We start from the raw sequence: 25,733 nt of genomic DNA on the forward strand, positions 1-25,733 counted from the left end.
CTTGGAGTCTTCTGGTTATGCTAGTCTAACTATCTAATACCTAACGGACAATATCAAACCGGTTCTCCCTCTCTCTCCCCCTTCCCAGAATACCGGGTCTTTTCTTTTCCGCCCCAAAATTCCATCCTAGTAAAACCTTATTATATTCGGCGACCAAAAACAACAAGGGACCATGTAAAGACCTTCCAAGCTTCCTTGTGATATTTCTTTTGCTTTCCCATGAATCCCAACTTATTTCCAAAACCGAAAAAAAGAGAGATGGGGAGCGCCCAGTTTCATGCGGATGAGATCGGCACGACGGCATTCCCAACCGGGCAAGTCGCCGGTGGGTTCTCGTTGTGGGAGGCAAGGGGAGGGACCGGAGGGTGGCCCCCCCTTCCCCCCTTGAACAAACCCACCAGTTCGGTTAAAGATATACTACTGTGCATACCATGTCGCGGGAAACGGCTTTTGAGAGCCTTGGTTTCTTTGCGTTTTTCTTCTTGTTGTGTCTTGTGTAATTAGTGCCATGCTGCGTTGCAATATCCATCCTCTTCGCTTGTTGCATAGCTTCCTCCTTGCCTACCGGTAGACCCTTACTGGGAGTGCAAAAATACCTCGGGTCATAGATGTAGCGAGGTCTGAAATTACCAAGAGCTTGTTATCTGGTTGATGTTATTATACCCCCGAACCAGCATATGCTTCACCGAGAATCTTGGAGCCAATTTCATATCCTCTCTTAGGCAACTGACCTTATTCTTACCCCTGGCCCCGGGAGCCTCAACCCAACCACCCCCAGTCGAGGTCCACGGTGATTTATTCCACCCCTAGTCGACGGGAATTACGTAAAGGAGATTCAGTGGCCAAATCTCCGGATTACAACCGAGCGCTTTGCATATCTCTCCTTTTTGTTAAATCTCCAAAAGAGTTTGACGATCCAGCAGCAAGAGTAAGGCGAAGCCCGCACACTGGCCCATCAACGATAAGAACATATAACCTCCTCACAGCACCAGGCAGCTAGCTACTCATGTAAGATGCCCAGGATGACGCTCGCGGGTCTCTCGCCAATCCCCCACGCTAGGGGTTTGAACATATCCTCCCATCTCAGTGATCGTCCAGACCATGGAGGCGACTTGATGCTTGGCTGACGCTTGGAGCAAACACCGAGCTGGTCCAGGCTGCACTCCTGTCGGGAAGACGGAATGAACAAATGTGGCCAGGAGTCTCTGCAAGTAGCGATCCGGTCCAGGCCCTGGAGACCATATAAGTCGCTTTCCAAGCTACATCTTTCTCCCTCACATGTCCATCTCGGCCAGTCAATATAATGCTTCCTTCTCTCCTCACCCTGAAATCCAATTCTCATGCCAGCAGCGTAGTGAGGGAACCAGTATACTTTAGTAAGCGTTCTCGCACCAGTATCAGCCTGGTTCGAAAACATGAGCCGCGATCGTGAACCACGCAACGCATATATGACACCACGCGGAACAAGAATGCGTTAGGTCAGGGAAAACTAGAACTTTCCAAGGTTTGCACCAGACCGGTCCGGAAGAGGAAGAGAGAGAAATATCACTAGCATGGCAGCTCCTCATCCCCGGACTGCCAGTTGAATGTATTGAAGACTGAAAATCTCGAGAAAACGACAGACCCAATATATGTCATATAGATAGTTTGAGATGTGATTCGCAACAAACGCAGAAGAATAACCCCCAGTGCCCGCAAAAAAAGAGACAAAAACCCAAAAGAGAAAAACCCCGTCCACTCAAGTCCCCCCTCAAGGTCTCAAGGCTTCACATCCCACGGCAGAGGGTATGTCCCAACCCAGTCGGAAACCTCGCTCCTGAGCTGCACAATCTCGCTCTCCGTCTCGCCGTTGCCCAGGTACTCCAAGAAGTTCTTGAGCTTGCCGGGGCTCTTCTCGCCCTTGGCCTCGGCCGCCTTCCTGGCCGCCTTGTCAACCCTCACGGCGATGGTCACCGCCCGGTCCACAATGTCGGCGACGCGCACAAAGTCGTCTTCGCCGAAGCCGCGCGTCGTCATGGCGGGCGTTCCCATGCGCAGACCTCCCGGGGTCAGGGCCGACTTGTCGCCCGGAACCGTGTTCTTGTTGGCGGCGATGCCGACCAGCTCCAGCACGCGCTCGACGCGGGCGCCGTCGATGCCCTGCGGCTTGAGGTCCGCCAGGACCAGGTGGTTGTCCGTGCCGCCCGAGACGATCTTGTAGCCCAGACCGCCGCCGTTGCCCTTGGCCTCACCCAGACGGCGGGCAAAAGCCTTGGCGTTGACGAGGACCTGCTCCTGGTACGCGCGGAACTCGGGCATCTGCGCCTGCTTGAGCGCCACGGCCAGGGCCGCAATGGTGTGGTTGTGAGGTCCGCCCTGGTGACCGGGGAAGACGGACTGGTTGATGGGGTTCTCAAGGTCGTACATGACCTCAGCCTTGGTCTTGGGGTTCGTCGAACGCACGCCCTTCCTGAAGAAGATCATGGCACCGCGAGGGCCCCTCAGAGACTTGTGGGTGGTCGTGGTCACAATGTCGGCGTAGCCAAAAGGTCCCGGGATGACCTTGGCCGCGACCATACCCGAGATGTGTGCCATGTCGGCCAGCATGTATGCGTTGACCTTGTCGCAGATCTCACGCATGCGCTTGTAGTCGATAAACCGACTGTAGGCCGAGGTGCCCGCAACGATGATCTTGGGACGGTAGATGTGTGCCAGCTCCTCCAGCTTGTCGTAGTCTATGTAGCCGGTCGACTCGTCCAGCCGGTAGGGGACCGTCTCAAAGTACTTTGAGATGAACGAGATCTTCTTGGTCGGCGTCTGGTATCCGTGGGAAAGATGGCCGCCGTGAGGCAGGTCTAGACCCATCATGCGGTCGTGGACGCCCATGAGGGCCGAGTATACGTACAAGTTGGCGGGGGCGCCAGAGAGAGCTGCAGTTGTAGAGATGTCGTCAGAAAGAGCCAGTAGAGGGGACACTGAATGCGGTGTGAGTTGTTACCTTGCACGTTCACTCCCCACTGCTTGTCATCCAAACCAAAAGTCTCCAATGCTCTTTGCTGGCATAGCCTCTCGGATTGATCGATGAACTCGTTACCGCCGTAATACCTCGCCCCGGGGTAACCCTCGGAATACTTGTCTAAGCAACAACAGCGAGCCCCAAGTCAGCAAGGATAACAATTGGTCTCTCACTGCAGGTATTTCGTCTCCCACGTACTCTGCATCGGGCTTCCTAAAGCATCCAGCACGGCCTGGGATGTGAAGTTTTCCGACGGAATGAGGTTGATGTAGTGCTTCTGCCTCTGCTTCTCCTTCTCGACAATATCGTACATGGCCGGGTCTGCGGTTTGCAGGTGCGAGGAGAGCAGCTGTTTCCATTGTCAGCAACATGCGGATATACACAGAGCATCTTTGAGTGCAAACGAACCCTCTGCTGGCTCTCATGCGAAGCCGTCGACACCATCCTGACGTGCCGGCCCACGGGCCCACGCATCCTCAGCGCCCTCGAAGCCGCCTGCCTCATTGCCGGTAATGACATGATTGCAATCACCACTCTAGCAATCTCTGTAAATTGTCCTTCTGATCCAGTCGTCCTGGAGGAATTGAAAAGAAAATAAACAAAACAAAAAAGTGCAGGCTTTTCCGAAATGATAACTGTTTTGTTTTTGACCGCCTGAAACGCCGCGGTTCTCAGTTTACAGTATGGAACAATGATGCATCTATTTCGTTCCACCACTACCCTGCGTTAGTGACGGCACTCGGCGCCAGGTCGGGGTTTAGCCTCCCCCTCCCCGCGGCCCGCGCGATAACAGCTCTCTCCAGTTTGTCTCCACATTATTTTCTGCTTCTCTGATTGTTTCTTGTCAAATCAATTTGTACTGCGGATACCCGTAGAGGTTAAAAGCCCACATATAACAAAAGCCAGTAAATGGTCCGTGCTTTTTTGCTCCGCTTGCGCACTACCCAAAAACTCCAATTCGCGATGCACAATTTTCGGTCTCCTTTTTCTTCCCTCTTTCCTCTCCTCATCAACTAAATTGGGGATGATGAGACAGCTCAGACTTCGCAACAGCTCTTCCACCCTGCAGAAATGCACTGGGAGCTTGACGACATGTCCTGGCCACCCACACCACAAGATCAGAGGGGCAATTTGATAGCAATCTGACCCAAAATAGTTGGTTCTTTAAGCCTTGTGATGGTTCTCGGGCATGTTTTTGTTTTTGTGTTTTCTGGCCCATGCGCGAGTTCTTTGGCCTCTTCGTTTGTTTACCTAGTGAATCTAGTCATTTTTTTACGTGTCCTAAGCGACCAGACGGCACGTAACTATCATTACTGCCTATCTTGTGTATCTCGAGCTTCCTGTATCTCGAGCTAGTCGCCCATACGCAAGTCATGCCTCAAGCGAGGAGATTGACTGCTACCCTGCTGGAGATCGTTTAAGAGATGAATGGCCGATCTCGGGGAACTCTTGAATTCTCATATCTACGTGGAGACAACGAGAGTCGTACCCTGGCATATAGTGTTCATATCTGCCAGAAAGCATTCAAGTAATAGCAGTGACTGTGACCTGGGGACTTGCTGTGGCAGGAGATAACTCTGGTGAAAAGTTTCACCCGTAGGCAAATATAAAGAACCCCACAGCCCCCTGATGCTCACAAACTAATTCAAACATCTGGTTCCAACGCAATTCACATTCACACGAAGCTGTCAAGGTGCTATAACATTCAGTCAAGCCACGCTGTACCCAGATCGTTTCCTCATACACGCCACGGCCAGGTGAAACCGACGTAACCAGACCACATTTGAGCATATAAAAAACCTCATGTACAGCTTGGACATCATTGCATTTTGTTCCCCCTTCCTTTTTTTCAATGCCGTCCCTGGTATGATGAGGGAGAATAAAAAAGAGATATCAGACCCCTTTCCCCGTCCATCACAAACCGTTCCATGTTGCGTTAAACTGCTCGAAAATGTAGTAAAAAAGAGAAAACAGACCCAGGCGAAGAGCTCATTGGCGATACTAAGAAAAAGGACCCAAAACCGATTACTCCGAATGCAGGCCGCCAGTCCGTCATCATTCAGTGAAGAGAAGACTGCCTTTGTGATTCTAAGGTTTTCCCCTCGAGAGTTTTTGTGTGTTGCATGCCTCGGTTCCGTCCCCTTCACTCCTCGGCCTCGCCGGCAAGGGCGTTCCTCTTGGCCGCCTGCCTCTCCAACTTCCTCTCGCGGGCAGCCTTGGTCTTTGCACGCTTGGCGTCCATCTCGTCCTTGAGCAGCCTCTCGCGCTGCTTCTCAGCCTTGGCACGGTGGATCTGTAGATATAGTCATGTTAGTATTGAGCCTTGGTCCGGGTGCATTGGCACCGGAGTTCCTGATTTGGTTGGGATTTTATCAGGTTGGAACGGGGTGTCACGTACGTGCTCAACAAGCGCACGCTTGTGCTTGAAGGTGTTACCCTTGGCGGAGTGGTAAAGCTCGTGGTAAAGGTGCTTGTCGATCTTGCCGCTGGCGCGGTACTTGACGAGCAACCGACGGAGAACCCGCTGGCGGCGCATCCAGACGACCTGACTGTGTATCGGATAGCAATGTCAGCCAAATATTCTAATCCGGCTCACTCAAAGCAACCATGGCCACGTCTGATGGCTCTTGGAAGCATGGTCCAAAAGTAAAATTCCATCATCCCATCTCGTCTCTCCGGGGTAAAAACGTACGTCGGCATACGGGCATCTGCGGTACCCTTGCGCTTTCCGAAACCACGGTGCCGGCCGATCCGTCGGGCGAGGTTAAGCTCCCGAGCGCGTGCTCTTGAGTGCATGGTGACTGGCTTCTTGATGATCAGGCCATCCTGGACAAGCTTGCGGATGGTCTGGCGGGAGTTGGCGTTGGAGATCTCGGACACCTCGTTGGGGTCCAGCCAGATCTTGTTCTTGCCACAGTCCAAAACGGACGCGGCAAGGCGCTTCTGAGTCGTCAGGTTGACCCTACATGGCAAGAAAAACAAGCAGCCGTTAGTCCCTAGATCCAAAACTTTGTCCTGTGATGATTTTGCTGATGATGGCGTCGGTTGTGGTGGTGCAGAAACCGCTGGTCGGAGGAGCGGGGGCGTGTGTAAAAATCGGCATAGACTCTGTGGCGGTTTCTTTGCTCGTCTCTCCGGTCGCTCGTCGACCGTTCAACGGTCCCAAATAGCCCTCTTCCATCTCCCGTCTCCTCTTTCGTGGTCGTATGGGAAGCAATCAATCGCGAGGATATTCACTCACATCTTGAATACTTTGCTGGGTGGATGGCCGCTGCCGGGGTTGTCGTCGGGATGGGTGATTGAGGTGTAAAAAAGTCACCTTTCGTCGATTGAGCGAAGACACACTCTCTCAATGTTGCAGGTTGTGGGCATTCGAAACCCCCCAAAACCCGCTAGCCCCAATCGGGAGGAGGGCTATTGACTAAGCGGTGGTGGGGTACTTTGAGCACGTGACATGAAATCTACTTCCTTGTCCGGTAATATGAGAGGGGTGAGGTGAGGTTGTCGATCGACAGATTGCATCAAGTCGTCATCAACTTTATATTGACCAGACAAATAGATGATGCACATTTTGCGTATTTCTGAGGTGAGGGGATTGCTGATATGGTTTTGGACTTCCTAATTGAGGTGTATGCTACTGTATTTTCAGTAATATGCAAGAGTTAAATTGTTCACAGAGGACTCTTTTGCAACCAGTCTACTCTCCTGCGACTAAAAGCAACTTCACGGTTCTTTTCAATCCTTGAGAGAAGACTAAAAGCCGCATGTTCATATTCGCATTAAGTCTACACATATAAGAAATAATTTGGGTATTTTATTACTTCAGTCGTGTCAATTCATTAACCCAGGGCCCTGTATCACCATAATCACGAGCTTCCAGCCCATTAGTCCCCACAATGCACTTTAATCTTCAAAGAACCTGTAAATCTCTCGAATCTCACCCATCCCCATTGCGCCCCTGGGATAACAGATGAAGACCGCCTCTCCAACAATTCCGAATTTTCCCCTGAAATCTTTCTTTCGCGATATGCCAGTTCCCTTCACAAACGTTTCGTACGCCTTGGTCAAAATCTTTGTCTTGGCCCCGCCGATATGTGCGACGGGGACCAGCTTGCCCGAGACGTCCGCTCCGAAGGTGGCAGGGCTACCCGAAATTGACATGAGCGCAAGGTCTACAAGCGCCTCGATCGTACCATTGGGTGCGGATGGCATGTCGAGCGCCCACTTGACCTGCCACCCATAACGGGGTGCTAGGCGATGCAGCACAACGAGGCTCAGCACCCGGCCATCACGCTCCGCCGCGAAATATCGCCGATGTTCTGCATCTATCCAGGGTCGAACTTCAGTCAGGTGGACTTGCTTCTTGCCTTCCCGCGCCCGATACCACTCATCGATGGCCTTGTTCGCGCGCTGCTTGAAGTTTTCGTCCTTTTCAGGTCGCACCTCGTGCAGCCGGATGCCCTCTCTTTGCACTCTGCGTGCGCTCCTCTGCGCACCAGGGCGGCTAAGTCCTCGGCGGGCCTGGTCATCTGCGGGGATTCGTTGCTCTTCGTTGCAGGTCAAAGTGCGCCAGTTGTGCGGCTCATTGGCCAAGATGCGTTGGACTTCTTCAGATACGAGTAGCCAAACCGGCTTGCATTTCAGTGTGTTCCTGACGAAGTCTAGATAAGCACCGATGATCTCTGCATACTGCGTCGGATCGCACAACGGGTCGCCCGTCATGATGACCAAGTCTTTGGCCTGTCGGACGTAGCCAACTGCTGCGCCGGTCGGGGAGTGCCTCCAGATCTGGAACCTATCGTCGAGCCAAGAAGTATTGGTAGCATCGCCGTAGTTGGCGATGAGCTTTTCCAAAGGCGGGTACTCGGTTTCGGCGCTAGATTTTGGAGTCATATCTGAGCTTTCCGTGCCGTGCAAACTTTCTTTGTTGTTTTGTGATGCAGGCGCGGTTGCTGACTTGCGCCTCCTGGTGCTAGCCTCTGGATGAGGAAGTCCCGGAGGGCGGCTGGGCAAACTTTTGGGGTCGCGGTGAAAAGGCGCTGCGTTTCGCACGTCGCCCAGCTGCAGCATAAACGTTATGATGCGCTCGAGACCGAGGCCAGCGCCTCCGTGTGGGGGAGCTCCGGACTCGAAGGCGGCAAGATATTCCTCCATGCCGTCTCCAGATATCCCAGAGTCTGTCATACTCTGGCGCAGTTCGTCGTACTTGTGGATTCGCTGTCCACCCGTGCAGATTTCTTGACCACGAACAAAGATATCAAACGAGTTGGTCCATTTCGGATCGCTGTCGTCCTTGTGGGTGTAAAAGGGCCGGGCGATGGTGGGAAACTTGTCCAAGATGAAATAGTCGGTTTTGTACTTTTCCTTGACAAGTTCGCCCAACCTGTATTCGTCTCTTGTTGAAAGATCATCCTCCTCAATATCTTCGTTGCCATCCTCCCTCAGCATCTGCAGCGCCTCGGGAAATGTGAGGATGGGTGTCTCCTCCAACCACACAAGGTCTTCACTTGGCCAACGCTCTCGGATGATCTTGAGCTCTTCCATCTGGTGGACGGCGGCGAAGATATTTTTTAATACACGGTCAACCATGCGAATGATCTCATGATGGCTTTGGTCTATGCACATCTCAATGTCAAGTCCGGTGTATTCCGTCAGGTGCCGGTGAGTGTTGGAATTCTCGGCGCGGAAGACAGGCCCGACCTATTCGGTTTGTCAGCGGTACTTCTTGGTAGGTTTTGCGGGGGTGTATAGGGGTTCTCATACCTCGTACACACGCTTGAAGTCGGCCGAGATGGCCATCTGCTTGGAGAGCTGCGGACTCTGTGCAAGGTAGGCACTGCGGCCAAAATAATTAACCTTGAACACCTCGGCGCCACTCTCGGTAGCTCCAGCCATGATCTTGGGGGTCTGTATCTCGACAAAATCTTGCTGGTCAAGCGTCCAGCGAAAAGTGCGCGTAACAGCTGCGCGCACCCGAAACAGGGCTTGGTTGGCCGGGTGCCGCAGGTCAACAACCCGGTTCGTCAGTCGGGGGTGCAGCGACTCGGGTGGTTGGTAGTTGTTGAACGAGAGGTTCTTGGCCGGTGCAACCAGGTGGATGGTGTCGATGAGTACCTCGAGGCCCTGGTGGGTCGCTGACCTGACAGGCTCCCTGGGACACTGCAGATGTCCGGTGATCTGTACGATGCTCTCGGGATGCAGCCGCTGCGCCCACTTGACCATCTCGGGCGGGCCTTGAAGGACTCCCTGTATAGAGTGAGTCTGGTCCCGGAGCAGGAGGAAGTCAAGGGCTTTGGAGATGTCGCGCTGGTGATGTATCCGAGCTCGGAACGTTATCTCGGATCCAACAGGCAGCGTCACGAGTTGGGCGATTGGTGTCAGTTCCCTGAAGACAACATCGTCTCCGAAGCGAGCCCGGGTGGCTTCATCCAGATGCTCGCGAGCCTTCAAGTCCTCGCTCCGGCGCCTTGCATCGATAAGTTCCTGCTCCTGCAAGCGGCGCTCGAGCTTGTCGGCCTCCTTCCGTGCCTTCCTCTCCAAGCTGTCACTGCGGTAGGAATCATCATCGCTGGAGCGGTGGCCTCGTGACTTGGACCTGGGCGAGGTCTGGGAATTCGTTGTGTGGCATGCGACTGGGGATTGAACCGGGGTGGAGGTTCGAGAGGTAGCCTTCCGAATCGGCCCAGTGATGAGCTCGGTCAAGCTATGGTTGTGGACCACCTTGAATGACCCAGCCTTGGAAGAGACGAGAAGTTGAGAGAAGAGGCCACTGATACTGTTGATGGGCTTGTTTTCTGCTGCTTTTGGGTCTGCTGCTATGCTTGTGCAAAGTAGAGGTGAGTGTGATTTACGTGCAGTATACATAATGTCATGTCATTCTGGGATGTATTAGTGGAGACTTGAGAGGATAGTGAAGGTCTGCATGCGGCCTGCCAAGAGATGGTGGGCCATGTCCGTTCAAATATGCAGAGCTAAGGTAGTCAGGTCTACGTGGCAAAGAGGTACAAGTATAATACAATAAATTGGATGAGTTAAGGCCAAAGAAAGCAAAGCCAGCGAGGGATCCGGTGTTTCCGTCATACCAGTAGTAGATAGGGTTGGTACGGTAGTTCTCCTCATGCGGAACTGACAGCTCCGGCATACGCGGTCCGAGGAAGAGGGGACTTGGCGTATTCGTGCAGATCCAATGCACGTGCTGGGTCGAAATTGGAGAAGATTCTGGCTAACATCACTGGATGAAGCCACGGAACCCGATTGTGCCGTCCGTCAACAAGTAGTGGTACAGTACCAAAGAGAGAAGAAGCACCTCCGTCCGATGCATGAGCTTGGCCTGGGTTGAGCTACCCCAGCTTGCCCAGTTGCACGATGTGGTCCAGGGATCCTAGGATGAGGAAGGAATGACGCAAATGAAGCATGTGGTTCTCGTTTTGGGCATACATCGAGATCAATGGGGGCTTGGGGCCCAGGGGGAGGCAAGGTGATTGGGTGTTAGGTACCTGTTCCAACAAACACAGACATACAATGCTGTGCTGCTGTACCGGTAGGTACTTGTAAGATGGCCAAGCTAAGCTAGGGGTACATCAGCAAGATCAGGTACTGTTGCTACCTTACCAAGCCAATCTTAAAAAGCATCGCCCTTGTGCTATGCTAGGTATAGAGAGTTGCCTATGGATCGTTCACGGAAAGCGGCTCTGACGGTAGTCGTCCTAGGCGAGATGGTTGCATCATTTAGGGTGGTATAAGTGTCGGGATAGACAGGTTTGAATCGATGTTAGTAGTAGTGATTGGAAGAAACATTAGGACAGTTACGCGTCAGTTTCCTTTTGGGCTGTAACACGTAATAATGGCGGGTGGGTCCTTCCTTGGCCTTGGTTTGGCGTGCGTACTGTGTGGTCAGACAGTGTCCGCAGCCAGTCTTGGTTCATCACTTGGCAGCACCTGCCAATTGCCTCTAGCCCACCAGACCAGATGCTTCTGGATCCAGCAAGATGGAGCCATTCTTGCCATTACAGCAAAACAAGCAATTCGAGCTGATCTCCATGACGTCTAACACCATCTTACACCCTTCCAACGTTGCAACCAAGCCAAGCGGCGTCACTTCACTGCTTGAAGCGGTACCTGGTCCAATCCAATCAATACCTACGCTGCATGTGTCAGCTGAACAACGTTTTTCTCACAGGCACAGGTCTGAGTATGACCGTGGCCCAGGGTTACAAGGTCAATGATTGCCTCAGTTACAGGACTCATTCAATCATGTCGGACACGGCTAGAACACAACCTTGCCGCTTATCCGATCTTAGCGACCGAACAACGACTTTGTCTCTCGTATACCCGACCTACGTTCAGCCCACCTATTGACTACTAGAATTAGACTGGACGTATAATTTTTTTTAGTGAAGTGATAACCTCATTTCCTAGTGTTCCGGGGTTCCCTTTTTTTGCTTTTTGCTTTCTTTTTTTTTTTAGCAACACTTAAATGGGTTCGCCCTCACCCGGCACCGCTACCAGCCCACCAGAAGATGGTGACACAGCGGATGACTATGTGAACCCCTTGGACCAAAGTCCTCGATGGGCCCTGGCCACAAGGGCATATGCAATACGATCGGGTGCTAGTTTGGGGTTTGGTATTTCAAATGCTTGGGCTCCGCCCGAGCTGGCGCCCGTCAAAGTGATATGGCTCGATGCTCTCTTGGGCGACTGGAAGGCGAAGCGGGCTATTCGCGTCGACGTCTGGGAGCCTCCTTCACAGCCAAACACCGATAAGCCAGACTTTCCATCCACCTCACAGTCTTCAGCTTCAGATTTGCTCGCGCTAGCAGCTCCAAATGTCGTCGTCAAGACCCCAACGGACGAAATCGACGATAATGCCAGCATTAAATCGGGGTGCAGCAGCGCCCTCTCAAGTAGTGGGAGGAGCAGCAGCTCCAAATTGGGCACTCCCAAGAGGCCTAGGATTTACAAAGTGGCCAGCAACCTGAGCTCCAGAAGCTCAAGGTCGATTGCCAGTATCCGGTCCCGACTATCGAGGAGTAATACTGCCTCGGGACTATCCTTGGATTCAATCCCCAAGCGCCCCGTCGTTATCAACTTCCACGGCGGCGGGTTCGTGGTCGGCGAAGGCACAGACGACTCGCGGTGGTGCTCAGCCGTTGCCAAATCCTTGAATGCCGTCGTGTTCTCTGTGAGCTACCGCCTGGCTCCAGGGTATCCTTTTCCCAACGCCGTAGAAGACTGCGCCTCGGCCATAGTCCAGATCTGCTCTCAGGATATGGCGTCTCAGTATGCTATCGATACATCGCGCGTCATTCTCTCGGGCTTCTCAGCCGGCGGCAACCTCGCGCTCGCCAGCTGGGTCGCACTCCAAGACCCCGCCCGGTGGGGTTACGAATCGGTTTTACCTTCGCCGCCTCTGGAGATGGCCGGCCTAGCTCTCTTTTATCCTTTGCTAGACTGGACCATCGCCCGGGACACCAAACGGCAGCGCTGCGAACGTCCAGACCTAACACTCCCGAAAGGACTGACGGATTTGTTTGATGCGTCCTACATCTACCCACCCCTGCAGAGTAGCAAGCGGGACGACCCGCGTCTTTCCCCAGGTCTCATGTCAGATCGTATGCTTCAGCAGCTCCCACCCGTGCACTTTTGCCTGTGCGAGTATGACATGCTTCTCGCCGAGGGCCTGACGTTCACAGAGAGACTTAAGAGTCACGGTAGGATTGTCGAGACTCGTGTCGTCAAGGGCGAGAAGCACGCGTGGGACAAGCCGCCGCTGTGGGCGCCCAAGGAGAACGCGGCGGTCGAGTACGAGGCTGCGATTGAGTCGCTGAAGACCTGGGTTGGGTTGGATTAGCTAACTGGATTGTTCTGCGCCATATAGAATGTATATACCTATACATGTATATATCTCATGTCACTCGAGCAGTTTTTTAGATCTGAATGCGGACTTTACTGTTGACGGACTGGAGTGTGGCGATGGGGTTCAATCTCTATGAATTTGTTGCTGTTTTTAAACTTTTATTAAATGCTAATACTTTGCCTTGTTGATCACTTTTTATCCTTCCATCACGGCTATTTTTAGTGTTGTTCGTATTAGCTAAAGTTAAGGTACGCCACGAAACTACCGTGGTATGCATATTCTTTTCGCTTCCTCCCAACTATCGAGCCATGTTATGATTCCTTTCCATTGCCAGCGGAGCAGCCGTCGCTCAACGGGTCGATGCCATGAGCTTTACAGAGCTCGTGTTGGAGATCCAGACGGTCAAGTCTGGTCTGAACTTTCTTCGTCTTTGAAACCGGGCTTCTAGGAAACCCCGCCCCCTTTCCCATGAATGGCTGAACAGGTTGATGAGAAGCCATCCCAGGAGCCCGCTCTTGAGAAAACCCCGCGATGGACTCGACTGTTACACTCGATTTTTTTTTCTTTTTTTTTTTTGACCGAAGTCGGTCTCGGAAATTTCTCAGACGAAAAACAAAGGGGTCCTATAGCGAAGAAAACCCCAAACACGGCAAAAAAAGGCCCGCTTGGCGTGATCGTTGTATTCACGGAAGTCTGTGGCTGTAAAACCTCGAAACTCCCGACTTTTGTAATTCTTTTGTGTTTATTCTCCTCTTCTCTTTTGCTCTATCTGGACCGCAACCATGAGAGGAAGACCTGTATGCGAGATCCGCTGGGGTTTGATCAGTTTGCGTTCAGAGTAAAAGGGAGGCGGCGCCATGTTCTCCGGGTGACTCTGGGGGGGACGGGGTTGTGCCGGCGCCTGTTGTGGACGCGTGTTGGGTATCCAGCTCGAAAACCCGGAATCCAGCGGGTCGCAACAGAAAACAACCAGTCTATCGAGGTTTTCTCTTCAGTAGGAGGTCGACTTTGTTTTTGTCTGATTTATATAAAAAGTGACTTTTGGTTGTTTCAACATTCTTCGTCCGAAAAAGGAGGTACTCCTACTAGCGGGAGCAACTAGGTCAGGGTAGGCTTTCGCTCTGCACAGGCGCAGGGCTTGCCCAGCATCATCTGACCGAGCGGTATGGCCATCAAAACGAACAAAGTCAATGATCTCTCGGGTCAAATAAGCCCTTAAACAGGTTCGAATAGCTTTGCTGACTCCCTTCCAGTGGCAGAGGATGGGCCCGGAACAAGTCACGGAAGGTAAGTGATCCTTGTTGTTGCTCGGTCCAGTATCTCGCCAGTCTCGTGGGTACCGCAGCCGCTGTACAAAGGGAGGATGGGACGATCACAGTCTCTAGGAGAATGGTGTATCGCTCTATGTTTTGACCTTTTCTTATTGTATAGCCCATTCTATATACAGGCGGGTGTGACGGTGAGGCAGCATGTTCTCAATATTGTGCTTCGTATAACGAGGGTGAGCCCTGAGACTGCATTTCCAGCCCATCGACTCGAACTCCTTCAGCGAAGCTTTGGTATTATCACCGATATCCGAAGCGATCAGGGGTGAGCCCTGAGACTATGGTTAGTATAGGATCGCGGCGAAAAAAGGTGGTTTGCTCCGCTTACAATGGTTCGCATTTGCGATGGCCATTTCGGCAGTTCCAACACTTGGTTTTGCCGTTTTTGGCAAGCTCTCCCTCGAAGTCATAACATGCAGGCTCGCTATGAATATATATATATATATATATATATAATCCCTCTGACCCTGGGTGCGGACTAGGCACGGAGTACAGATTGGCAGCCACGAAAAAGGCAAAGGCAAGCAGTTGAGCGGGTGGTGTGGTGGTAGTGGTGATGGGGACAACCTTCCCGCACTGCAGTCGCCTGTTGCGCCTCGGCAGTCGAGCAGAGAGCTGAGCAGGTAAAGAACAAGTATGTTTATATAACTGAGTATGCACTCAGATACCCGGTCGATCGCAGGTCTCCTCGATACATCCAAATATATCCGCTGCCAAAGAGCACCCAGGCGTAGGGGCCCAAGCAGAGTTGCGGCCTCGGACCTGGTTCAGTCGCACAAAGTATATGAGGCCCAGCCACGCTCTCATATTCTGCAGTATCTGCGAGGTCCTCGTACTCTCTTTCCCGTTGAGAAGCAGCTCTCTCGAGTTCAAGGCCCAGGGCTCATTTCAGATTGTCTGAGCTCTAGAGTGAGGAATCCATGATCTCGTCTTCCAGCCAACTTTCAAGGTCGCGGCCAAACGCGCCTGAAATGTGCGTGCAGCGGTGCAGCCTATCGCGTCGGACGAGCATATGTGCACATACATGCCCGTACTCACGCAGATATGTTTATGGTGATGATGGGCGGTCGAGTGACTTGAGAGCAATTCCTCGCAAAGTCTAAGGCTTTACCCCAGTGACAGCGGAAGAGAACATAATCCTGGCCGGTGGGCGAATTGAGGCATTGGCTCTCTCTCGTACTGGTCTCCTCTGAATACTAGTAATCAATCTCACACAAAGAGTCTGGTGCGAGACTCAATGCCCTGACAAGAGGTGCCCAGGTCACATCCCCCGCCTGATCGAGTGTCTATGACACTTTGCGCGAGGGAGCCTGTGGTCTGGGCCGCGACGAGGTGATTTGCGGCGCCCGCGATGGCGGAGGAGGCGAGTTGCTCGACATTCAGCTCTGCCACACATTCATGGCTGAACTGCGAGGTGGTGGCTTAGCACGAGATGGGGCCGCATGTGCCAACGATGCTTCTACTGAAAGGAAGCGGCCGCAAGTTGAACGAGAGTCAGAGCCTCCTCGGCAAAAACGAGGACTCGGAGCTTGTACCTCTGGGGTCTCATGGAAGTTGTCTCCAAAATGAGCAAAAGAGCCCCGTGCTTCGTTCTTGTGAGAAGTATATATAAAAGATCGTTCGTGGACTCGGTATTCGTCATCACATCTCCTCGGACTGCTTTGCAAGGCGGTCATCCTCGCCATGGTTCCTCCGCGGGAGGATGAGGAGAGTGTGAGGTACCGGTAACCTTGACCATCTACGTCGCCCATGGCTATGAGGCGGATGAGAGGGCACTCTTGTCAAAACCCACATGGACAGACCGAGCTGGACTCTTATCTTCGTGCCAGCTCCATCAACTCACAACCGCGACATGGGTTAGAAAACCAGTGTAGAGGTACGAATAATTTCCGAATTCAAGCTTGCCCCCCAGCTGATTGGCCTCGACTCGTTCGATCGGTGAGTGCATGCTGGGGTTCACGATGTCCAGCCCCTTTTCGTGCTCTCATACGCAAAAGAAAATGTATGTATACGAGTCCTGTAGCTCGCCTGAAAACAAGCCGCCTTCATCTCCCATGAGAATGAGGGTGCGGCCCTCTCGGTCAAATCAACAGCGAGGAGCTGGTATTCGCGATGGTGACCCCGTGGTTGAGTCCGCCGGGGTTAATGGAGTGTGAATGGTGTACTTTTATCACCACCAGGGACGCCTCTCGCGCACATCTTGATGTCAGATGTTGTTGTGCATGACGTGCTATATATAAATGTGGAAAAAAAGAGCGAGATCTCCGATGACTGTTTCTTCCGCAGAGTGAGGCGCAAAAACACATGCATCCTTCTTTTGAGGCTGCTCGCCACTAGTCGGATTGATAGTACCACGGGGGACTGGTGTTGGTGAACAGACTTCAGGAGTTTGATCCCCTCCCATAGCTAGATACTACTCGTGCGTGACACATTCAATGTTGTCGATGAGCCCGTTTCAGGGCCAAGTGCCGTGCTTGCTGTGGCTTGTGTAGCCCATCATCAAGGCGTGGTAGATTATCGTCCAGTGGCACTGGACGAGGAACAAGTAGGCCAATGATACCAAACAATGGGTCAGAGGGACTTGGGCTTTGGAGGGGTTTCCCACCCATCTGGGGGAGGACTTCAACAGCTGCCCCCTCCTCGGTCGAGAAGTGAGGAGCTCCGTATCGATCCGGATTTGGCAATTAAACCGCTGCAAGGGGTGCTGTGACCCCTCGACGGGAATCTCCTTTCACAATTCCACCCAAAATTGCACTCACAGGTACTGACGCCCCGGTCGTCGATTGCATCTCAGTGAGAAACTCCGGCGTCGCAATCGGCGTGGCGACGGACTTGGAACGTCGTCCATAGATCCAAGGACTCCTTTGATTGCCATGCTTCTGTTCGAGCTTTTGCTTCGACGACTCTCGTCCATTCTCGACTCTTTCGCCAACAGCCCTGAAAAGCAGAGAAAACAAATTAGCTATTTATGTGCCGTCAAACACAAGAGAGTCGAGTCTGGCTGGCGGGTAAGCCATTGTACAAACCTGTGCATTTATATTTATGGCTCACTCGACATTTCCTCACATTGATATGGAGATCCTCCAGCCCGGTTGCGTCCCAAAATAAAAAAAGGCTGTGATCTAACACAGACTGGCCCCAATCCCCAATCAATTCAGCGCTGTCTGCTTTGAAAAACTTGATTGGTGAGGTTCTGTTGGCAACTTGTCTCCGGGGCTTGATGCTCATTTGAAGCGCAACCCCTAAAATTGTTTGTGGAATGGGCCCAGCGCGGTCGAGGCTATATCTGTGGGCATTGCCAGGCAACCCAGGGTCTGCGTGTCGGGGGCATGACCTCTCAACTCCTGCAAGGGGAGAGTTCCAGGGGAACTTGGTAATATATATATATCGATCATTTTATATAAACCACTCAGAAGCTGAAGCCATCTTGCTTGATGGTGATGGATGAAAGAGAGGCAAGAGACCAGAGCGTGAGGGAAATGATCACCCTTTTATAGAGTGAATCCGCATACCCACCAAATCACTCCTCCAAGATTGCTCAGTTGTTTGTCGGCTAGGTCGACATGACGTGGTTTTTGGATGATTAATATGCCCTATGCTATGAGTCTGACAGTCATCAACGTACCTCAAAACGTACCACAAACGTCCAGCATCAATCAGTACAAGCCACAACTATAATAGTTTGTCAGGGTCTAAACCCAACGGTTGCGTGGCCGCTGACATAATTTCTTGCCGATAATCTAATATTAGGTCTAGTTTGTTACAAGAATGCAATTCTAGCATCTCGAGCCCGTACCAAGGCCAAACGTCACAGAGTGATATGGAAAATAAGCAAGACATACAGAAAAGCACAAACAACGCTGTACCCAAGATGGACATGTGCTCATATTAACGTCCCTTCCACACCACCAAGACAAAGCAAAGTAAAGCCCAGTCTGTCGTCCTCATCGTAACAGTTTTATCAAACAGCCAATGAGTAAAAAAGAAAAAAAAACATCTAAACAAGTCAAAGACGTAACCTTTAATACAACCAGCAGATGCCTCTTGAGCGTGGTCTAGGTCTACGCAGTAACTGCGATGTGCTCATGCCGCACGGAACAAAGGAAATAATGGCAAAGTATAGGCCACCCAAACTCCCTGGTGTGATAAGGCCACCACCCGATGCAAAAAAAAAGAGAACGAAATTACCAAGCCATGTAAATCATAACAAAGGAAAGTTAGTATGCTCCGCAACCAGCCTCCGCATGCTTGAAGGCTGTGGAGAAGAACTCCTGCATAGCAATGTAGTGGAATACGATACCGCCCAGCACTGCCAAGTGCCAGAGGTTGTGGCTGCCTCCAAAGTAGTCGAAGCAGCCCGGGTACCACCTCTCGGGGATCTTGCTGGCGTAGATGAGTGCACCAAAGACGTAAACTGCGATGCTTTCGGCGATTGGTGTGTAGAACTCGTAGACGTAATCAGCACCACGGGTGAGGCTCAGCTGCAGTATGGGCAAGAAGCCAGTGGCGCCGAGGGAGACGTAGAAAGCCACTCGAGCCCAGGCCATGTCTGCACCGTTGAAGCGCGGGTGCCACGGCAGGATGACGCCGCCAATGCCAAGGATGGCCGTCAAGCTCATGTAGATCCAACGGCTCACTGGGTCGCAGTAGAAAGCCGTGTACTCGGTTGTCATGATGCTCGCAGCGATCAGCATCGATATACCAGTGTAGTCAACACAGGCCAACGAGCTGATGAGGTGCGCGTCCGCGATCGAGTTCATTGTGTGCCAGATCGTGCTGCAGACGAGACACTGGCATGCCGCAAAGAAGAAGACAGCCGCGATGAACACGTCCGTCTTGGTGCTGAGTGAAAAGTTGGGTGATGTCGGGTAGAAATAAAAGGCCACAGCCAGGACGAGGACAAGGCCCAGGGCATGCGACCAGATATTGACGAGTTCGTTGGAGATGCCAAACATGCCCGACTTGATACAAGCCAGCTTTGTCTCGCTGAAGCGGTACCCCTTGAGGATGTGCGGGTTGGTCCGCCACGGCATGGGAAGATCCTCGTACCGGATAAGACCATGTTTGCCGGCCCTGGCAACCGCCCGTTGGATATGATCCTCCAACGACTCTGCGGCCCACTTGGCCGCCGCAAAACCCTCGTCGACAACCTCCCTGGCACGACCGATACCCTCGTCCACAACTCTCCGGCCCTCGCCCATGAACGCACCAGCGGCATCAGCAGCGTTGGCTAGACTGCGCTCCCGGAACTTGGAGGCATGGTCCTCAAAGTCCGAAAGCATCGTGTCCAGCAGATCTATGCCGACACATGCTTTTTCATGCAGCGAGTCGGCCGCCGCAAGAGCATCCTGATATCTGGCCTCCAACGTCTCAACCATGATATGTACCCTCCGACGACCGGCGCCGATGACTTCCTCCGAGACATGAGAGCAGCCTGTCCGCACAGCCTGCAGTGTGTTGTAAGCCCTTGCGATGCTCGCGTCCAGGCTGATCTCGCCGTAGCTTTCGAGGAAATCCAAGCGCCTTTCGAGTTCCGTCAGGAATAAATCGACCTGAACATAGGAGCGCACAATTAGTATCTTGTCTAGTTGGGGGCCGTAAAAATTTTCTTTTCAGGTAAAAAAAAATCTGCGCACCTTGAGGAGAATGTGCTCCTCGCCATCCATAATGTGGTTGACGATGGATTTGCGCCTCTGCGGAAAGTACGACGAATGCCGCCGGCGTCTCCGAGGGCGAACATCATCGCTGCCCTCCCTGCCAGATGCTTGCGCTGAGGAGTAGTCGTCTTCATTGGCGGAGATCGGGGAAGGCGAAGCGCGGTTGAGTTGAGAGGTGCATAGTTCGCTTGGGGATAAGGCCATGGCGGGCGGTTGGAAGGCAGGCTAGCTAGCGTAGCTGCAGAAAGACGGTTCGGGTGGATGCCGTGTATCTCTAAATATTTATTTGCGCTGTAGACGAAAAAGCCCCGCGCTGTCCGTTGTCGAAAATTTAGGACGATGAGCGGCACCAACAGACGGGATAATATGCACAAGAAATTGAAGGAGTGAATTGAACACAAGCAAGGATAAAAAGAAAAAAAATAGCCAAACAACCCATGGGCTGGGCACGAAAGGGGGAATTGGATGGATGAGGCGTCGAAAAATCGCTTGTGGCCCTTTCACCCGAGGATGTAACTGATCAAAATCTCGGGATTCCAATGCGAATCGGGCAGTCAGGCCCACGCAGGTGGATAAGGTTGGGGTGCAGAGCGGTGGGAACTCGCTTGGCTTGCAGCCAGAAGCGCCAGTAACTCAACAAAGGGTTGAAGCGGCGAAGGCGATAATTGGTCGGAAAGTTGATGTGGGGTTTATGCCGGACGAACCCCTCAGACCAAGACAGGGCCCTGAAAACGATTTATGATGGAATGACAAGTCGTCGGAGAGGCGGCGGAAATATGTACGCCGCAACAATTGGCAGTCTTGGAGACTTGAGCACGTACTTGTACTATTATCCGAAGAACGTCAAGCCCAAGTAGACAGACAGATCATCCCGAGCAAGCCGAGTTATCGTCCACCCACACGGAAACTAGGAGTTTTCACGCAGCAATCAAATCGGAACGGCGCAGCAAGTAAAAAGGTCAAACATGCCCCGTGAAGCAAAGCGCGTTAGACATTGGTCAATGTTTGTACCTAAATAGAGCGACAGACAGAGCGAAAGTCAATGCGAAGTACTGGCCTGTGACTGTGCTGAGCATGTTTTATATGCGAGCTCGTCTAGACGATAGCTGCCATATTAATAGTCTCGGAGCACAATTGAGCTAGTACCTTGCGAAATTAGCAACTAAGAAAAAAGCCTGTATGGACTATGTTAGCGCGGTGATGGAAGCTGCCTTTACTTTTCTTCCGACACAGCCAGCGAAGGCGCTTCAAGGAGATTGTCTAGAATAGCCAAATGACCAGAAAGAAGATCGAGACAAGCGAGGGAATATGATATAGAACCCTACTAAGCAAGGTTGCATCGTCTGGCCCATCATTTACAGCATAACATAGTATGCATTATCGGACTTGACTCATGTCTTCAGTCGGAGATCTCGAGCATGCATATTGCTTGCTGATACTCGTTGGGCAGGCAACCGAATAAAAAGGTTTGCAACAAATTTATTATGCTAAGGCGATCTGTCAAGCCCAATCTACTCGTACTTCGTAATTCCCCAGGGGCTTTTTCGGGTGGAGCGGATGTGGCGACACTGACAAACAAGCTAACCTGGCTTACGTGGTACAGGCCGGCGGTACTTCCAGGGCCCGTGCGCTTATCGCCTTGCTTATCGGCAGACACTCGTCTTGTCTCCAGCGGGAGAGACGCGCTCAACGCGGTCGGGTAGCACACGCAAGGCTGAAAGGAGCTGCAGAGGATCTCGTTTGGTATTTCTGGGGAAGCACAGCACAGATCTTCCTCAAGCAGCAGACACCTGAAACTGCAGAAATCTGATCCATCCCCGCCGAGCCGCACCAGTAGCAAACCACACGTCCTGCGTTGCTTCACCTCATCTTTCCAAACCTTTTCCTACATAGGACGCCGACGTCGCGGCGATGGACGACATAGTGACGGATCAGAACCTGCGCTCCGTCTTGCAGATCTCGCAGGACGCGCGCGATCAGGCCCTTGCCCTCGTCGATCTCATCGCCCAGCAGCAGCAGCAGCAGCAGCAGAACGGGGCCGGCGACGATGGCGCCGCGCACGTCGCGCTGGCCAAGCTGCAAAAGCAACTCATGACGAACCTGTCGCATCTGCGTGGTTTACACCGCGCCGCATTCATTGCGGCCCGGGACACCAAGGCGATGACGGCCGAGAAGCGGCAGGAGGTTGATACGCTGCACCTGCAGCTGCAGAACCTGTACTACGAGCAGAGGCATCTTGAGGGGGAGATTGCGGCTTGCGAGGGTTACGAGTAAGCTCTAGGGAATTCCTAATGGTTTTTGGAAAGATACGGGATATGTACGCGGCTCGGATGGCTAACTACCCATCATGAACAACTCAGTCACAAGTACCGCGAGCTCCCCCTCATACCCGTTGAGGAGTTCTTAGCATTAAAGCCAGAACTGGCAGACCGCGACGAGAACGAACTCATGGTCGCGAGGATAGAGCATGAACGTTCAGAGCGACAGGAGATGGAGAATCAGAGGCAGGACATGCTCAAGCGCAAGGCCACACTGATTGCGGAGAACAAGAAGAGCAAGGAGAAGCTAGCAAACTTGGACCAGGAACTGGAAAAGTTCATTGATGTGAGTCTGACCAACGGTTTATTCACGTGCAACTTGAGGCTCAAGGCCTATACTGACTTTCGGGCTTGCTACTTGTTGTCCAGGCTGCGAAACCTATCGAGAAGATCTTTGAGAATGTCAATTGATCTATCGAAGAGGCACATCTTACTGAATCAATCTCTGAGCTGGCACCGACGCACTTCGATTGTTCTACGTTGTGCCCCAGCAAGCGAGCGTGACACCTCTTTGTATGTGGGCGCTTATGATACCAATGATACCAATGATACCCCAAAAAGTGAAATCACCGAGGCTGTCCCGTCCGGATTCGATAGCGGATCAGGCTAGGGCAAGCTCGAAATCCATCACAGGGTCGCTGTGCAGCTACGGAGCCTAGAAAAAAATCGACGGTCCCGTATGCCAGCGAAACCCATCCAACTGCCTATGAAGCAAGACTTTATGGTGAGCTTTGGCCAACATGAAAATGGCGGCGAGAGGTGGCTGGGTGATATATCACGCATTGGAACCAACCAGTCAATGACGCTCATGCACGCACTCTTCCTGGCCTTGTGGGCTTGTGGGAATAGTATGGGGATGGTATGGTACCCTTACCGGTTAGTGCTCTCACCGCCGGCATACGTCCTTCTTTTAAGGTCGCAGTAGTACCGGAGCCACGCGGATGTGCGGCGGTCAATGACATGCTCATCGCAGCAACAATTGCCGGAGATAGTCGGGTCGTTCTACCGTAGTCTACAGAACGGGTTCCAAACGAACACATACCTTGTACGGCCATAAACTAACATATTACACTTTACCAAGTATGCAAAAGAGATCAGCAGGAGTGGGTCCATTACCTTCATGGCATTCAAAGTTTTTTTTTTTCGAATCCCATGGTCTTTGAACCAGTGACGATGTGGATTTTCCTCGCCTGCCTTATGATTTTCCAGTATTGGTGCAAGATGGACGATCTGCCGCATTCTGGGTTGCCAAGTAATTACCTGTACAAGGGTCCCGAAGCAAGATGATGCAACCAAATTTGGTTTTTCTCGTTGCTCTTTTCGTTTCCCAGTCGTGTATCAATTAGCGAACCCCACTTGTCTCGTGCATCGGGAGGTTTGAAGATAATGACGACAAAGTACTTCCAAGTATATGCCGTTTCCCTCTGTGGACTTAGAGTTCACCATGTGAAAAAAAGCCCTCTACCGCGGGATGATTATTCATTCTGCGGGTAAAATATGATGTGGCTCACAAGCCAGCAGGTCTAGAATGGGGGCTAAGATGGGCAAGGTTGATAAGATCAAGCCTCGGGATTCGCTCATCTCCCGTCCATGATTCGGTTCGGATCCGACGGAGGCGCATGTTTGGGTCGTGGTTGGTGTATGCCGTAGGCCATTGACAACAGATTAAGTACATAGTAGGCAGTCTAGGGTAGCGATAGTCTCTTTTTTTTCCTCTCTCGTCAAGTCATGGCTGCTCAACTGATACCCCCCAAGATGCCCATCACCTGATGGTTCAAATCAAGGTAGTGGATGGAACCCTCCAGCCACCCCCGCAACGAGCAAGCGACTAGCCAGTGTGATAACGTAGTACGGAGTAAGGAACCGTCGTCTGGAACCCGATAGTCACAAAGAAACATACACGCAAAAAGAAAAGGAACATGGCCAGCCACAAAGCCGCAAGATGATTTTGTCGGAAGCCGTGGAAAGGGATTAAAGGATGCCGGTCCGCTGGGGGGCGGTCTGCAAAAGGCGGACAGCCCACTTTCTTGGCGACGTTGTCGTGCGATGACTGCGCAAAATGTAGCTTGCATGCATGCTGTGCCGTTGAGAAAAGCAGTACGACGTTATTGGTGATATTTGCATGCAGCAAAGTGACGGTCTGTCTTTTTGAATTTTGTATCTTTGCTTTATTTTTCGGATTCTTGTCTTCTACTCAATATATGCATAGTGACACTCTTCGCGTATCCATAACGACAAATGGACATCCATCAGCCTTGCGCAAATTTCGGAGGGTACCTGTTTGTAGAGCCGGCTGGTCTGCACGGGTTTGTTGGCAAGGGGTTCAAGTGGGTTTAATTGAATTGTGTTGAGTGATGATGATAACTTCACGTCTTAGGCATTTCCGCGTCGGGGCGCGAACAATCCTTTCCAAAAACTAACCACTAATAACGGTAGTACAAAATGTACTTTGAGGGAGAAAAAAATGTACCCCTGTCCATCAACCATCCGTCCGTCCCGCAAAGGGGGCCCAGACAAAAACGGTGGGACAAAAAGATTGTGTGGGTACACACACGCACACTCATCGGTAAATCGCATCAGAGATCAAAGTTTTTTTCCTCGGGCGGGAATGGAAAGTGGAATTTCCCAAAGGTGAATATGTACAGTCAGTACCTTGTAGTGGATCTCGCTGCCAGTGCAGTGTACCGGCTACGAGTATGACGCAGCCAATTTCGGGGATCAGGCATGCCCGGATCTGGCATGCGATGAGTACCAAGTACATGACAAGGCTTTCGAGAAACATCAGACCTAGAACCCAGAAAAGACAGGCAGAGAAAAGTCAATAAGAAATAATACCGCGGCTTGAAATTATTAGTGTGCCCAATCGGCTGCCTCATCCTGGGGTTTCGGGTTGCCATTCTGGCGGGACTCCAAAATGAAAAGGCGTTCAACTAGGACGTGTTTGTGCTAGTCTTTGCAATCTCAGGTGGTAAGCTTAAGTGGAGAGGTTTGATGGGCAGGTTGTTTTATGAAGCCTTTTTCCCTTTCCACCCTGAATCCGCTCGGGCAGTTTAAAATGAGCTGTCAGGCTTATGGCGGCTACCTTCAGCTTGTGTGCCTGCTATTATTTTAACCTTTGGATGTAGTGAATATGCCTCGGCACTTTTAAGATCAGAATTGACAAGACGGTACATGCAAGTGTACACAGTCTAAACAAACAGCTCAAGATAATACCGTAGTAACGATAAAATTAACATTGCAACCATTGTTGTTCCTTCACTTTCGGCTCTTGAAGGTAATCGGGACAACAGGGGTTCCTGCACGGGCCCGTCTTCTTACTTTTTGCCTGCGTATTATTATTATTTTTTTTTTTTCTGAGTCTTTTTTTTTTATTCTATTCATAAGCCTGACTGTGTCTTGGCAGGGCGGGTCGAAGTTGAAAAGGAAATTTTTCAATGGAGAACTAAATCAATTCGCAATAACAAGACGGATATGAGAAGAAAAGAAACAAAAACAACAATAACAGGGGATTCGGCCTGTCGGGTTCTCGCTTGTTTGCACAAAATGGTGCCGCCGCACAGCGCTTCGTTACCCGGGATTCCC

The 25,733-nt window shown here is 51.8% G+C and overlaps 8 protein-coding genes across 8 annotated transcripts; 2 read left to right on the top strand and 6 right to left on the bottom strand.

Annotated features, from left to right (window-relative positions):
- Nucleotides 1–1,543: 1,543 nt before the first annotated feature.
- Nucleotides 1,544–3,758, bottom strand: MGG_13781 (serine hydroxymethyltransferase). Its single transcript, XM_003710803.1, has 4 exons — nt 3,404–3,758; nt 3,194–3,344; nt 2,978–3,115; nt 1,544–2,909 (listed from the first exon to the last, which is right to left on the bottom strand). Exons 1-4 carry the CDS (start codon nt 3,512–3,514, stop codon nt 1,759–1,761), a joined length of 1,551 nt encoding a protein of 516 aa, XP_003710851.1. The 5' UTR covers nt 3,515–3,758; the 3' UTR covers nt 1,544–1,758.
- An 892-nt stretch (nt 3,759–4,650) lies between these two features.
- MGG_13782 (60S ribosomal protein L19) lies at nt 4,651–6,482 on the bottom strand. The gene is made up of 4 exons (XM_003710804.1): nt 6,237–6,482; nt 5,688–5,957; nt 5,394–5,544; nt 4,651–5,288 (listed from the first exon to the last, which is right to left on the bottom strand). Coding segments are annotated over exons 1-4 (573 nt in total). The 5' UTR covers nt 6,239–6,482; the 3' UTR covers nt 4,651–5,138.
- Nucleotides 6,483–6,755: 273 nt separating this feature from the next.
- Nucleotides 6,756–10,766, bottom strand: MGG_13783 (aspartyl-tRNA synthetase). The gene is made up of 2 exons (XM_003710805.1): nt 8,759–10,766; nt 6,756–8,695 (listed from the first exon to the last, which is right to left on the bottom strand). Exons 1-2 carry the CDS (start codon nt 9,857–9,859, stop codon nt 6,899–6,901), a joined length of 2,898 nt encoding a protein of 965 aa, XP_003710853.1. The 5' UTR covers nt 9,860–10,766; the 3' UTR covers nt 6,756–6,898.
- A 216-nt stretch (nt 10,767–10,982) lies between these two features.
- Nucleotides 10,983–13,104, top strand: MGG_04680 (uncharacterized protein). Its single transcript, XM_003710806.1, has one exon. It carries the CDS (start codon nt 11,472–11,474, stop codon nt 12,843–12,845), a length of 1,374 nt encoding a protein of 457 aa, XP_003710854.1. The 5' UTR covers nt 10,983–11,471; the 3' UTR covers nt 12,846–13,104.
- Nucleotides 13,105–14,271: 1,167 nt separating this feature from the next.
- Nucleotides 14,272–14,516, bottom strand: MGG_16506 (uncharacterized protein; the record flags this gene model as incomplete). Its single annotated transcript, XM_003710807.1, has 2 exons — nt 14,272–14,448; nt 14,505–14,516. The coding sequence occupies 2 exons, from the start codon at nt 14,514–14,516 to the stop codon at nt 14,272–14,274; spliced, it is 189 nt and encodes a 62-aa protein (XP_003710855.1).
- Nucleotides 14,517–16,022: 1,506 nt separating this feature from the next.
- Nucleotides 16,023–17,210, bottom strand: MGG_16507 (uncharacterized protein; the record flags this gene model as incomplete). Its single annotated transcript, XM_003710808.1, has 3 exons — nt 16,023–16,706; nt 16,936–17,113; nt 17,203–17,210. The coding sequence occupies 3 exons, from the start codon at nt 17,208–17,210 to the stop codon at nt 16,632–16,634; spliced, it is 261 nt and encodes an 86-aa protein (XP_003710856.1). The 3' UTR covers nt 16,023–16,631.
- A 632-nt stretch (nt 17,211–17,842) lies between these two features.
- MGG_04679 (ssgprc1) lies at nt 17,843–20,346 on the bottom strand. Its single transcript, XM_003710809.1, has 2 exons — nt 19,813–20,346; nt 17,843–19,728 (listed from the first exon to the last, which is right to left on the bottom strand). Exons 1-2 carry the CDS (start codon nt 20,035–20,037, stop codon nt 18,394–18,396), a joined length of 1,560 nt encoding a protein of 519 aa, XP_003710857.1. The 5' UTR covers nt 20,038–20,346; the 3' UTR covers nt 17,843–18,393.
- A 1,165-nt stretch (nt 20,347–21,511) lies between these two features.
- Nucleotides 21,512–23,445, top strand: MGG_04678 (uncharacterized protein). Its single transcript, XM_003710810.1, has 3 exons — nt 21,512–22,103; nt 22,194–22,437; nt 22,521–23,445. Exons 1-3 carry the CDS (start codon nt 21,745–21,747, stop codon nt 22,560–22,562), a joined length of 645 nt encoding a protein of 214 aa, XP_003710858.1. The 5' UTR covers nt 21,512–21,744; the 3' UTR covers nt 22,563–23,445.
- Nucleotides 23,446–25,733: the final 2,288 nt, after the last annotated feature.

Source organism: Pyricularia oryzae, chromosome 1 (assembly GCF_000002495.2).
Source record: "Pyricularia oryzae 70-15 chromosome 1, whole genome shotgun sequence".
Lineage (NCBI taxonomy): Eukaryota > Fungi > Ascomycota > Sordariomycetes > Magnaporthales > Pyriculariaceae > Pyricularia > Pyricularia oryzae.